Source organism: Mercenaria mercenaria, chromosome 3 (assembly GCF_021730395.1).
Source record: "Mercenaria mercenaria strain notata chromosome 3, MADL_Memer_1, whole genome shotgun sequence".
In the NCBI taxonomy this organism is placed as follows: domain Eukaryota; kingdom Metazoa; phylum Mollusca; class Bivalvia; order Venerida; family Veneridae; genus Mercenaria; species Mercenaria mercenaria.
The window spans coordinates 33,807,114-33,819,523 of record NC_069363.1 but is presented as its reverse complement, the minus strand read 5'-3'; the positions used below and the strand labels follow the sequence as shown (position 1 = coordinate 33,819,523).

The 12,410-nt window shown below is 36.6% G+C and overlaps 1 protein-coding gene across 4 annotated transcripts in view; it reads right to left on the bottom strand.

Annotated features, from left to right (window-relative positions):
* Nucleotides 1-5,121: 5,121 nt before the first annotated feature.
* The window catches only part of LOC123525133 (ATP-dependent RNA helicase DHX58-like), a 29,280-nt gene continuing 21,991 nt past the window's right edge, over nucleotides 5,122-12,410 (bottom strand). For all 4 annotated transcript variants that reach the window (XM_053538146.1, XM_053538148.1, XM_053538149.1 and 1 more), the window contains 2 exons: nucleotides 10,942-11,109; nucleotides 5,122-9,679 (listed from right to left, as the gene is read on the bottom strand). In XM_053538146.1, the coding sequence (XP_053394121.1) occupies nucleotides 9,042-9,679; nucleotides 10,942-11,109 (806 nt within the window). In that variant the 3' untranslated portion in view covers nucleotides 5,122-9,041. The remainder of the gene's footprint in view (nucleotides 9,680-10,941; nucleotides 11,110-12,410) is intronic.

Below are 12,410 nucleotides of genomic sequence, written 5' to 3'. Positions count from 1 at the left end.
TAAACCCGCACAGAAAATACGGGGTTTTTTTTACCTGTAACTTTTTTATTTCTGCAAATTGTTATCAATGGTTGGTATCAAAATAATGCTTAACATTTGCTGAAAACTTTACATAATTCAAATTTATATTTAGTAAGTAAACTCACACGAAGTGAGGGCCTGAAAGGGGTATGTAAAATGGGGACTGTACGAACGTTGACTGATGCTAAATTCGACGACTTTGTCATTTACAAAAATTTCCTCATAGTGTTATATTGAAACTTTCCCAAAAATGTTGCAACAGTCACTCTGGATCAAATAATGAAAAGTGACCCGATGTAAGGCCTTTATGTGTTGACAGTGAACATGCGTAAAAAACACTCTCTTCCCCAGTAATTTTGGATAAATATTATAATATACAGATAAATGTAAGTCACTTATTTATACAGAATATTACCAATTTTGTTTTGTTTACACCAGTTGGTGTTGTAAGTGGTTGCTATTAGATGGTGTGTTCAATTATATAAATAACCGATTGCAATCGAATAATTCCTGTTGGTCGACTTTATGATCTGTCCGGGTTTATCATCAGTATCAGTAGGCCACCAGTTACATACGTATGTTTATTGAAAAAACTGTTCAGTATACCCTCTTCGGTACAAACGTATACACTTGGCGCTATGCGCCTCAACGATCATGCCTTTGCTGTCAATCTGTTTCTCTAATACAATTTCTGAATCCGGGAATGCACAGTTCCTTTTCAGTTCATTTGTTACAATTAGATTTTTTTTTAAACGACAAAAAAAAAATTACACATCAAGTCTGCGTAACATCCTCAATAACGTGGGCTTAGCGCAAAACGGTTGTAACTTATATGAAATAAAGAAGGAGTTACAACCGTTTTGCGCTAAGCCCGCGTCATGTTCTTCTGATATTCTTTTGTAGTATAGATACCGGAACTTACATAATCCTGCTATCCTAAACACTGACTATTTCAATTCTTTTAAATGCCATTTTTGTCAAATGACACTCTTTTAGGACAAATTGTGGTCCACTAATACACTGCTATGGGTTAAAAACACTCGTATATGTGACGATATGGAAACAAACAACCATTTACATGTAAAATTCTTATTTCAAATTCATTCTAAAAAGTTCTTGACCAGAATTTTATATATAACACAAACACTCTTGGTCGAAATTCAAGAAATCCAATTTAATTTACCTAACTCCTAACAGTCTGGGGCCTTTTGTTTTTGAATATGATTAAGGTTAATTTCTTAGCTTGATAGGGATCGTAGTGGGCCTCTCAAGTTTATAGCCAACATTTTTTTCAAGTGTAAAACTCTAGTCAATGAATTGACTTTTGAGAAAGTAGTTGCAATGTACGTGAAAAATTGTGGAAGGGAGGGGAGATGAGCAATATCGATATATGCTTTCCCATGCCTTCGAATTTTTTGTTCAAAATGTACAGGCAGAACATTGGTTAACTATACACAAAATTGTGATAAATATCAATAAAAAAAAAAATTGGGCCTAAGCTAAAAAAAATAATTTTCAAGCATCTTACGAGATTCGAACTCGGACCTCGCGCTGGGAAAACAAGTACGTTATCCACTGGACCACGATGAATTGTGCCACAATCTGATGGTAAAATTATGTATATAAATAAATTTTGTTAGGGCAGCGTGTCTAAATTCGTTTTACTTTGACATTTTTGAAATTACTGGATTTTCTACATTAAAAAAGAATAAATTAGCGATGATTTTGTTATTCAAACACTGCTGTAATGTAGCCTACATTATTATTCAATATTGGAAACAAAAAGCGTGCCGCTTGAATCATCCATAAACTCGTTACATGAAGAAACCCGAATAACACCGATTTCCATTGATACCGCGAATTTTCAACTCGATAGAATAATTTGTTTTGATAATGCGGCGCCGGCTCGTTCATAAGCAATTTTATTTTATCAAATGTCGTCCTGAAAATTATTTATTGCGCAAGCATGGCAGCAGGTCCGGTAGCATTATGGGATAGAACAACAACAACAAAACCGGTGAAGGTATAGAACATATTCCCAAGTTGAACGGTAGCCTATATAGGTTTACTTTGACATATATTCGAACACATTATCTATAGACGGAAACCTTCGGTTTTCCCGTATAAATAAATATACCTCTCCGGAGGATGCGCCTATCCAAGAGGCGGAAATTACCTGTAATACAATACAATATGGTCAGTGTTGTTTTTATTCCAAAATCTACCTTTAAACTGAGGGAATCGATCCTACGCGTAGCGATGAAAATTGGGACCGATCCCTCTACGGTAACATGCGATATACCGAATGAGTTATTTACTATCGAATTAAAAAATGTGCCCTTCCGTGCTTCATTAGACAGTTATTTTCAAATGTAATGGGATGAGTTGAAGTCGGATTGATTCCCGATTGAGGCAGTGCCTTATTTCATATTACTTTATTGGACGCACGTGCCTACAAAAGACCTGTATTTTTTCCTTATTTCAAAAAGTCCCATGTTAAACATACGATAAAGCCCGAAACGCATGAAAATGTTCCGAATGTAAATCGGGCGATTACAGAAGTATGCGCTCTATGTACAGAGTTTGGTTATGCGTCTTGAAATCAGAAAAGGAAGAAGTACAATATTCAGTGAATCATTTTTAATTTAAACTAAAATAAAATCGATATAGAATAAAAAGGTTATTTAACATTGAACTGTACAATACGAGATATATTTACCCTGCTGGTAAAACCATTTTGGATTCGCCTAGCGGCTCGTCCTTAAATTGTTAAATAATTCTTTTAGATTTTTAGAGCGACTTTTCGGAGAAAATGTAGAGCTATTGCACTCGCATTGGCGCCGGGCGTTGGTTAAAGTTTTTGATAAGTCAAATATCTCTGTTACTATCAAAGCTTTTGACTTGAAACTTATAATAGTTATTCATTATCAAAGTCTACACCAGGAGAAACAATCCTCATAACTCTGAATTTGAATTTTTGCGAAAGCATGCCCCTTTTTAACTTAGAATTGTTTGGTTAATGTTTTTGATGAAGTCAAATATGTCTGTTACTATCAACACTTTTGACTTGAATCTTAAAAATAGTTATTTACTATAAAAGTCTACACCAGGAGAAACAATCCCAATAACTCTGATTTAAATTTTGACAGAGTTATGCCCTCTTTTAACTGTGTTTTTTTAGTTATTTGTTTTGATAAAGTCAAATATCTATGTAACTATCAAAGCTTTTGACTTGGATCTTAAAAAAAGTTATTTACTATCGAAGTCTACACAAAGAGAAACAATCCTCATAACTCTGATTTGAGCTATGCCCGTTTTTAACTTTGAATTTTTTGGTTAAAGTTTTATAAAACGTCCAATATCTCTGTTACTTTCAAAGCCACTGGCGCCAGATCAGAAAGAAAATGCCTCTGTACATGTTATACCCTACCCCTAGGTATTCTATAAGAACCATGGTCATGAACGGGAAAATATACTAACCCATTTCAATCGCGTATTTCATACCTAAAACACGCAGTTCAGTAAATGTGTACTATTGATATTAAACAAGCGATAATTTATCTTCCATCGTGCACCAGTCACATTGTCGCAATATTCCATATTGCAGAGATGCTCCATATATTTTATGCTTTAGACAACGTTACAGAAAAAACTTGCGTGAACTCCCCTAATGAACATCCGGTCTAGAGGTCACGGCAGTGTGCACATGTTAAACGAAATGTAAACAAACAAAAACAGAATGCAATATATTCACAGTTTTACGATAAGACTCGAAATGATGAATGGAATTCATCTTGTATATGATTTTGAATTTGAAATCATACATTGGTATACATCTATTCTGTTTATTTAATTCATTTTGCTCATTTATGCTGATATAAACATTTTAGCGTACACGTGTAGTAAAATGACGTCTGACATACATTTTCACATCAGCCAATCAGAGTGTGTCTGTAATCTAGAACGGAACTTCACCAGGGAAGTTCAAGCAAGTTTTTTGTGTACCTTTGAAAAAACTGTAAACTACACGTTGTTTTTCTAAGATAAGAAGTATTGAAGAAATGTGACCGGTACACAACGGAAGATAAATTACCGCTTGTTTAATATCAATAGTACACATTTACTGAACTGCGTGTTTTAGGTATGAAATACGCGATTGAAATGGGTTAGTATATTTTCCCGTTCACGACCATGGTTCTTATAGAATACCTAGGGGTAGGGTATAACACGTACGAAGGCATTTTCTTTCTGATCTGGTGCCAGTGTTCAAAGCTATTGACTTGAAACTTAAAATAGTTATTTAATATCATATCAAAGGCTACACCAGAAGAAACAATCCCCATAACTCTGATTATATATTTGATCGAGCTAAGCCCCTTTTACTGGCAAAGCTCTAATTCAGAGTCAAGCACTGAGAAAAGTCGAGCGTGCTGTCTTACGGACAGCTCTTGTTATTTATAAAAAAGCAAGGCCTTTAAGTGGTTTGTCGTCTAATTTATCACGGTTCAGAGTCTAGATGTGCAGGAATTGAACAACGAGGGTGTTAGCCCGAATGGCAAAATATCTTAGTAACTGAACGATAAACTGTGATAAATTAGACGACAAACCACAAACCCACCTTGATTGTTTTTATTATGCCCCGTAAGTATATTAAAATCGCACTGTCCGTGCATGCATCTGTCCGTCCGTCCCTCTGTCCATGTGTCGATGTAAACTTGTCCAGGCTGTAACTCCATATACGGATTTTGAAATAGCTTTGCATAAATGTTCATCGTAATGAGACAACGTGTCACGCACAAGACCCAGACCACTAGCTCCAAGGTCAAGGTCACACTAAGAAATCAAAGGTTAACACGGTCTGTTTCTTGTCTGGTCCTTAACTCTGCCATCGATGAAGAGATTTAAGAATTACTTGGCATAAATGTTCCTTATATTGAGATGACGTGTCATGCGCAAGACCCAGACCCCTAGATCCAAGGCCAAGGTCACACTTAGAAGTCAAAGGTTGGTCCATAACTCTGTCATTTTTCAAGGGATTTGAAAATAATTTGACATAAATGTTAACCGTATTGAGAAGGTGCTATTAAGAATTAACTTCCCTTTGCTGTTACTATGATAACTTTATTATAACTTTTTTTATAATTGGCCAAAAGTTACAAATATTTTCCACTAAACTTCTGAAAAACATCAAATACGTGAGCAAATTACATTTCTTTTTATTTACATCCATTTTAAAGGTATATATATATGTACGCAACATTATTGATGTAAAAATAATATTTAAGTAAAAAAAGGTATCACAGACTAGATCAAACAAAAATAAAACTCAAGTTTACTCTTGAAACTCGATCATCAGGAATAAATTTGAAAGGAAATAACTAAAACATAAATGACCTGTTGTTAAATTATTTGTAAAAATGAAGCTTTTTATCACAAGCATCGTGTTACAGTATGATCGTCTGCAGTTATAAAAAGTGAGAACAATGTCAAATTTGTTAAATTTACTTGAAAATACTCATTTAGCATTGAATCAAACGCCATTGGTGGATTAGATTCTGGTTAAAGTAAATACATTTCATGTACTGATTTAACATAAAATACAATCGTTGATAAACTTACAATAATTCAACTACCAGCACCGGTATGAGCACGTAAATAAACGCTTGCCAATGTCATGAAAAATTGCCATCTACCCAAATAACATAATACTTCAGTATCTTCCACTGAACTTTTTATTCTTTTAGTTTTAGTACAATGAACATATAATCACCAACTTCCTTCTCATTAAATATAAATTAGCAAGTCCAGGAAGAGCACTCATATTCAATGTCTATAATTATGCAGCATTTATTCACTTGTTGTCATGTACATTGTAAAGCTTCGATGAATTTTCTTTATTTTTTAAGATGGAAAAACTTAAGATGTTTATGCGTTTTATACTTCACACTTGGTCCATAGGGTCCTTATGATGTATAAATCGTACAAACACTCGCGAAATCATATCAAAATCACTTAAAAGGAATATCATGGAGTTATTATTATTATTATGTATACTTTTACTATATTTATACACCACTATTTTCATGCACACGTATACCTTCTAAAGTGCTTTAATTATAAATTCCAAAAACACAAATAAATACGAAATCAAAAGAGACAAAAAGAAATTGCCTTTTAACATTAACAATACATTTACATGAATATAAAAAATAAAGATATAACCAAATAAGACAAACATATACACGTCTTAAAAACTTAACAAACTTTAGGGTAAAATACTGTTCTACACTCTGATATAAAAATATATCGGTCTGTTGGCAAAATGTTGAACAAAGTGAGTGGGTTTTAAGCAGGCATTTTGAAAGCAGCCAGCGCTTTAGCTTCCCTAATCTTGACGGGAAGGAAGAGCAGTTGTATAGACTCATTATGGCTTATATTATTTTCTTTAGCACTATCATTTGCATTTGAAGTCTAATATAAATTGCATAAACTATAAAACAAATGAAATGGAACGCTTGAAAAAAATAACGACAGTTTTAAAGATAACTAGAAGGTGTTTTTGTCACAAAAACATACGTCTCCCCCCCCCCCCCCCACCCCTAGTAGCCATTTTGTGCAGCTGGACGTGTCGGCGATATGCAAAACTAGGCTTGGTACAGATCACTGATATGAAGTTTCGATGAAATCCAGCCAGCAGTTTGACCTGTGAAAGCCGGACAAGATTTTTCTATTTTAGCTCTGGCGGCCATTTTGTGCACGAAGCGGCTCGTGGCGGCAAAATGCACAATAAGGGTTGGTACTGATCACTCCTATGAAGTTTTGTTGAAATCAAGCAAGCAGTTTGACGTGTGAAAGCCGGGCACTATTTTTCTATTTTAAGCTCTGGTGGCCATTTTATGCAGCGAAGCCGAACGTGCCAGCGACATGCACAACTAGGCTTGGTACTGATCACTCCTCTGAAGTTTCGTTGAAATCCAGCCAGCAGTTTGACCTGTGAAAACCGGACAAGATTTTTCTATTTTTAGCTCTGGCGGCAATTTTGTGCAGCGAAGCGAAACGTGTCGGCGATATGCACAACTAGGGTTGGTACTTATCACTACTGAGAAGTTTCGTTCAAATCCGGCCAGCAGTTTGACCTGTGAAAGCCAGACAAGATGATTTTTCTATTTTTTGCTCTGGCGGCCATTTTATGCAGCGAAGCGGAACGTGCCGGCGACATACACAACTAGGGTTGATACTTATCACTCCTGTGAAGTTTCGTTGAAATCCGGCCAGCAGTTTGACCTGTGAAAGCCGGACAAGATTTTTCTATTTTAAGCTCTGGCGGCCATTTTGTGCAGCGAAGTGGAACGTGTCGGCGATATGCACAACTAGGGTTGGTACTTATCACTCCTGAGAAGTTTCGTTAAAATCCGGCCAGCAGTTTGACTTGTGAAAGCCGGACAAGCTTAATGCGGACGGACGGATGGACGGACAGACAGACAGACGGACGGCAAAGGCAAAACCAATATGTCTCCCCCATTTTATGGGGGAGAGACATAATCATAAGAATAAATGCAAATGTAAATATAATATAAAACACAGCCATGGAAAAAATGGTACAATGATAGGACGACTTAGATCACACATATCACATTGATTTATATAATGTTAAATTAATTAAAACGAATTACATGCTTCAGTCCCGACTATAACAGAATTTTCAACACATCAAATCATCATCTGAGCCGCACCTCAGCAAACCAACGTACAGCATTTGCGACCAGCATGGATCCAGACCAGATCAGGATCCATGCTGTTCGCTTTCAAAGCCTATTGCAATTAGAGAAACCGTTAGCGAATAGCATGGATCCTGTCCAGACTGCGCGGATGTGCAGGCTGGTCTGGATCCATTCTGGTCGCAAATGTACTATGTTGGTTTTCTCATGACGCGGCTAATTTAACCAGGACATGTAATATTAGCTTACTATATTTACAGGGATGATAGCGTGTACAATGTTAGTGACATCATAGTGCAATGGTAAATACATCTACCGTTTCCATACAAATTAAGATTGCTCTTAAAAAGTATGTATAACGCACGTTTTTTTTTCGTGTTAAAACATCTGAAGAATCTCGAGATTCGGACAGGTATTTTCCTGGTGCTGTTACAGGAATTAAACATGCGTTACACGATATTTTAGCGTAAACGTGGAAAATTAAGGCTTCAGCAATAAATGAAAATTATGGCTATAAACGTTCATTCCTCTAAAGCCTGTTTTATTTCTTGCGTTACAGGGCCATAACACGTTAACGATTAGACTTGGAACGCGCATACATACACAGCAGGTGTTATAACAGCAGCTGTTATAACAGCAGCTGATCCCCTTATCAACACTGGCTATATCTTTACAAGATGACGTGGTTTAAATTATGTTTGAGTGGTGAATTGTAAGCAGAATAAGTGTGCAAAATGATCAAGTTGATACTGTTCCGTTTCTTACTTACCGTGCCTTATTCCTCACAAAAAGCAACACGCTTGTAACTGCATTGCGATAGGTTTTCAGACAATGCATATGGATGCAAACCTGAATAATTCTATGAAAAACATATGCTTTGTCTTAAGAAGTAGCTCTTAGAGTATGAAATTTTTCAATAATACATCGAGTCCGATAAGTATGTACTGCAATATTCTCAAGAACTAACAAAAATCGCCCTTCCTTGTCGGGCGGTACAGAGGTACAGATCTCAGCTAAAACACATGTGCTAAGAAACGGATTCAATTGCGCTCCAGTCATTTTCATCAGAAATTCCTTTAAATCATACTTGCAAAATCGGAAATGTGTCATTTCGTCCAGCTGCTGTTCTGCGTAAAATTTATAAATCAATCAACGTTGGAACCACCTGATCTTTATAGGTAAAATGTATATAAGGTTACATGAAATATACAGAAAAAAATCCATCTATACTGGTCTGTTGATATATGATTCATTAGTGTTCGTGCAATGTATACAGAGGGCTATTTTGTGGTCCCCTTCAACTTACTCCTCCACATGCATACATCTTCTCATTCTTACAACTTGCTTAAAATCGTCCAGGCTAAACTGTTGTATGTCAATATTTGCCTTTTTCCACTGACCGAAATTGTCACCGTCACCATTTTTGTCGACAACCATGAAATTTTTTATTACAATTAAAGGAAACTCTACACGGCGGTATTCACATATACCGCCAAGCTTCCTTTGGCATTCTGCACAGAAAATACAACCACGTGACTCAATGTCATCTTTCAAGAGTACAGGGTTACGACCTCGAACAGAAACCAAACGGTCATTTACTTCTTCATTCACAACAACATGATGAGAGTCTAAAATTGTACGGATATCCGAGGACATGCAAATAAATTGTGAACAATTAAGGCACCTAAATTCCATATCGTCATCAGACCTATTTGCTACACGTTGTTCTTGTTTCATATCTTCGAGCAACTTTTGATGCTCTTGCATGTCCCTTAGTTCTTTTTCCCATTTATTTGGATTCTCGTGAATGTAACGCTGAAGTGCAGGGACTACAGCGTCCATCAGCCTTTCAAGCATTGCATTCTTTTCTTCTTTCTCGACTATCCACGAACCTTCTGTTGTCAAAACATAATACTTACTATTTCTGGCTCTGGCTCGACCTGAAATCAACGGAAGGAAATTTTATTCTCAAAATAAAGGATATCAGACGTATGTGATTTCAATAATTCTGTTCTTTTTATAGGTGATCAGTCATATCTAAGCAATATTTTTCAGTTTTCGTATATTCTATAAAACACCCATTACATACAGTTAGATTTCTGTTAGAAATGAACGTTTTATTTTTTTTATGAAAATTTGCAATAGCCTGCCTTTAACATAAATGTATTTAAAAAGCGGCCTTTTCCTTATCTAAAACAAAAGGCGAGTTTTAAAAGAGCATGTAGCTTCGAAATTAATCTATTTTTAGTCTGTCTTGGTTGCATAACCAATATAAGCAAAGGGAGGGATATGGTAATAAGTTGTTTTTATATATCAGTTAAAAAATCATTTCTAATAAAGTTTGGCGAAATGTTTACTTTTCAATACAAAGCTTTGATAAACATAATACATTTCTTATATTTATATTACTCTTCAAGCAAATTATGATTATCAAATCTAATCTTACGCTAAAATAACGCTATCTTTGTTAAATAACCAGGAAAAGAAAACCAAATTTTATTATAATTCCGCTTTGACAATGTAACGTGAGAACATAAACAAATGTTACTGATCAGTTGTTAAAATTTCAAACAAGTCCCGACTAAAGTCTGATTAACCACCTTGAAAATCAAGAAAAGTTCCCGTTGAATATATTGTGACATTGCAGAATTAAAATCGCGTTGCTGTTCATACGCAAAAGGCTGACTTACCTTGATCAGCACTCTGAGTTTACGTTAATACTTTTGTTTTTGTTTTGGTTAGGATTCAGTGTTGTTATATTTTCTGGTCCTTTGGGATCATAGAGTCCATTCAATAGATGTGTTACATAGTCCCGCAGAAGCCGGTGCTAGGGGGCGTGAGATGTGTTGCACAATTTATTACCTCTCATGAACAGACTCAATTAAACCGAGTCTGTTATTATTCTTTTTTGGTTGCATTCTATGCTTCCAAGGGACCTTTTTACAGATTTTATTTACATTATAGGTCATATGGAGACTTTCCAGTTTTGAAGGTGGAGGAAGACCCCAGCTGCCCCTGTATTATTATTTCACGGGCGGGCACTTGGGTAAAACCAACGACCTTCTGTAAGCCAGCCATCCATAAAGATTTCAACGCCCTGAATGAGGCTCTCACCCACATCGGTGAAAGGCAAGTGATTTGAAGTCAGCGACCTTAAATACTCGGCCAAGGGGGTCCCTTAATAATTATTTATGCTAATTACCTCTAGACTGTAGTCTAACAATTTCGTTCGTGACGTACTCATAACGGATCACTAGGTTACATTTTGGTATGTCTAGACCTTCATCCGCCACAGATGTAGCAACAATAACTTTGTGAAGTCCATTTTCGAAGTATTCCAGCACGTCTTTCTGTCCGAATTTTGTCATACCTATAAGATGAGTAAGTTTTGATTAAGATGCCTTAAAGACACGTTGGTAAAATTCTGGAAAAATGGAATGATAGTTAATAATTAAAACAAGAATGATGTCGACATTGTATGGCACATGCCTCCTGAAAATGCTTGACAAAATAATAAATATATCCACAACAGGTTCATAACTCAGCACCGCCAAGCATACGCCTGCAGGATTATATCAGAGGAGGACGAAAGCAAAATTTAAAGATGTTTTGGTGGGGCATGTGAGGGATGGGAAGGGAGGTGGAGCAGGCTGTGCGTGTGTGTGTGTGTGTGTGTGCGCGCGCGCGCGATGGTGATGACAGGACACGAAAGGGCAAGAAACTAAATAAAAACTAATGGCTGGGGTGGTAGATGGGGGTTGTGACAGAATACTAGACTACTAAAGGGCATGAAGCTAAATGAAAAAAAAATGGTGGAGGGTGTTGGTATGGGGGAGCAGGTGACAGAATACTAAAATACTAAAGGTCAAGAAACTAAATGATAAAAATGGGAAGGGGTGTGAGGGCAGGGGTAGTGGAGGTGCGGGGGCTTGCAATGTAAAATGTTGCAGTCTGCATCAATACCTGACTATATTCCAAGTTTCAAGTAAATATCTTCAATAGCTTTTATGTTATGCTCTGGACATGAACTATGATGGCAGATTTCACCTTGCTAAGACCTTGACCTTTGACCTACCACCCTGCATGCACTCTGCGCATCGTCTCATCATCGTCTACCTACATCCCAAGTTTGAAGTCTATAACTTAAATGGTTAATAAGTTATGCTTCGTACACGAAATAAAACGGTCAAATCTGATCTTTGAGTTCAATTTGGAACCTTGACCTTTGACCAGCAGATCAGAGTCATGTGCTCTACACATCGTCTCATCGCCAGCTACTCACTTGCCAAGTTTGAAGTTAATACCTTGCATGGTTATTTAGTTATGCTCCAGACACGAAATATGATGGACAATTGCCTTTGAGCTCAATTTGTGACCTTGATCTTTGGCCTACAGAGCCGGTTCAAGCGCTATTGCAATCTACCTATATGCCAAGTATTCAATACTTTTAATGGTTATAAAGTTATGTTCCGGACACGAATTATGACTGACAGACGGACGGACACACGCACGCACGCACGTGCCACCACATTATATGTCCCGATTTTCCAAAGCGGGCGCATAAAAAACAAGTGACCGAATGTTGCAATGGCAAGTCCCCTACTGGTGGCCTTGATTTTTAACTGATAAGCTTAGGTCATCATAGGGGACGTTTGTGTATCGCATTAAAAT